This window comes from Carlito syrichta, unplaced genomic scaffold (assembly GCF_000164805.1).
Source record: "Carlito syrichta isolate Samal-C Ts95f unplaced genomic scaffold, Tarsius_syrichta-2.0.1 Scaffold309778, whole genome shotgun sequence".
NCBI classification, from domain to species: Eukaryota; Metazoa; Chordata; class Mammalia; order Primates; family Tarsiidae; genus Carlito; species Carlito syrichta.
This window is the reverse complement of record NW_007253874.1, coordinates 84,917-86,281: the sequence shown is the minus strand read 5'-3', so window position 1 is coordinate 86,281 and position 1,365 is coordinate 84,917. Positions and strand designations below refer to the sequence as shown.

At 46.7% G+C, this 1,365-nt stretch overlaps 1 protein-coding gene across 1 annotated transcript in view; it reads right to left on the bottom strand.

The window, feature by feature from the left end:
* ACOT11 (acyl-CoA thioesterase 11) overlaps positions 1-1,365 on the bottom strand; it is a 60,092-nt gene that overhangs the window by 3,734 nt on the left and 54,993 nt on the right. The window contains exon 14 of the mRNA XM_021717485.1: positions 170-230. Within this exon, the coding sequence (XP_021573160.1) occupies positions 170-230 (61 nt within the window). The remainder of the gene's footprint in view (positions 1-169; positions 231-1,365) is intronic.

Below are 1,365 nucleotides of genomic sequence, written 5' to 3'. Positions count from 1 at the left end.
AGAGTAAGACTCGACTCAAAAAAAAAAAAAAAAAAAGCAAGAAAGAAACAGCCTTTTTTGAAGAGAACCCCAAGGAGGAAGCCCAAGTCTAAAGGGCAACAGGTCCGCACGCTCTCGGCAGAGTAGGAAGGGGAAGGCCAGTTTGCCAAAAATCCACTTGCCAGATGACCTGCGCACTGAATTTCCAAGTACGCAGATCCTGCTTATGGAAATACTCGGAATGTGTGCTCCTCACAACAAGCCACTGGAAAACCGGTCGGAGAACCCCCAAACCATGGTGTTGGCAAAATAGAACATGACTTGAAGGGACTTGAAAAAGGACCAGTGTCAACTTCAACAATCCCGTTGTTTGTTTTTTTTTTGTCACCCAGGCTGGAGGGCAGTGGCACGCCCCCAGCCACTGCAGCCTCAACCTGTTGGGCTTAGGTGATCCTTCCGCCTCAGCCTTCCAAGTAGCTGGAACTACAGGCACAACACCACAAAGCCTGGCTAATTTTTCGATTTATTGTAGAGATGGGGTCTCACCAAGTTGCCCAGGCTGGTCTTGAACCCTGGGCTCAGGCAGTCCTCTCTCCTTGGCCTCCCGAAGGGCTGGGAGCCACTGTGCCCAGCCACATTCCCATATTAAACACTGAAATTGTGGTGGTTTTCCTAAGAGTATGTTAATCTTCTTTGACTAAATTCAAGAAGGTAGTCATATGAACAATTGGTACATCGGAGGAACAAATATATTCAAAAAAATAACATTTATATTCATAGTCTTTCATTATATTCAAAAATAACACATTCGTGTACATAATCATTAGAAGAATCAGCAAACTTGGTAAACTCAGCAAGCTGGCCGTTGTGTTTGTTGGCCTAATCCCAGGAAGGGGCCCCACTGCCTCCCCCAGCCTTCCAACCTCCCCCCAAGCAGTTCCTGAGCTCACTTTGGGAACACAGAACTCCACAGAACATGGTCTGAAAATCACTATCAGCCGGGTGCAGTGGCTCACACGTGTAATCCCAGCACTTTGGGAGGTAGAGGCGAGAGGATTGCCTGAGCTCAGGGATTCGAGACCAGTCTGAGCAACATGGCAAGATTTTGTCTATACAATAAATCAAAAAGTCAGCCAGGCATGGTGGCACATGCCTATGGTTCCAGCTACTGGGAAGGCTGAGGCGGAAGGATCACTTGAGCCTAACAGGTGAGGCTGTGGTGGTATGAGCGTGCTACTGCACACTCCAGTCTGGGCAACACAGTGAGACTCCAAGTCCAAAAAAGAGAAAGAAAAGAAAATCACTATCTCTGAGTGAGACTCCATCACCTACCCTACAAGTACCCATTTTTTTTTTTTTTTTAATTTTTCTTTTGAGTTGGAGTCT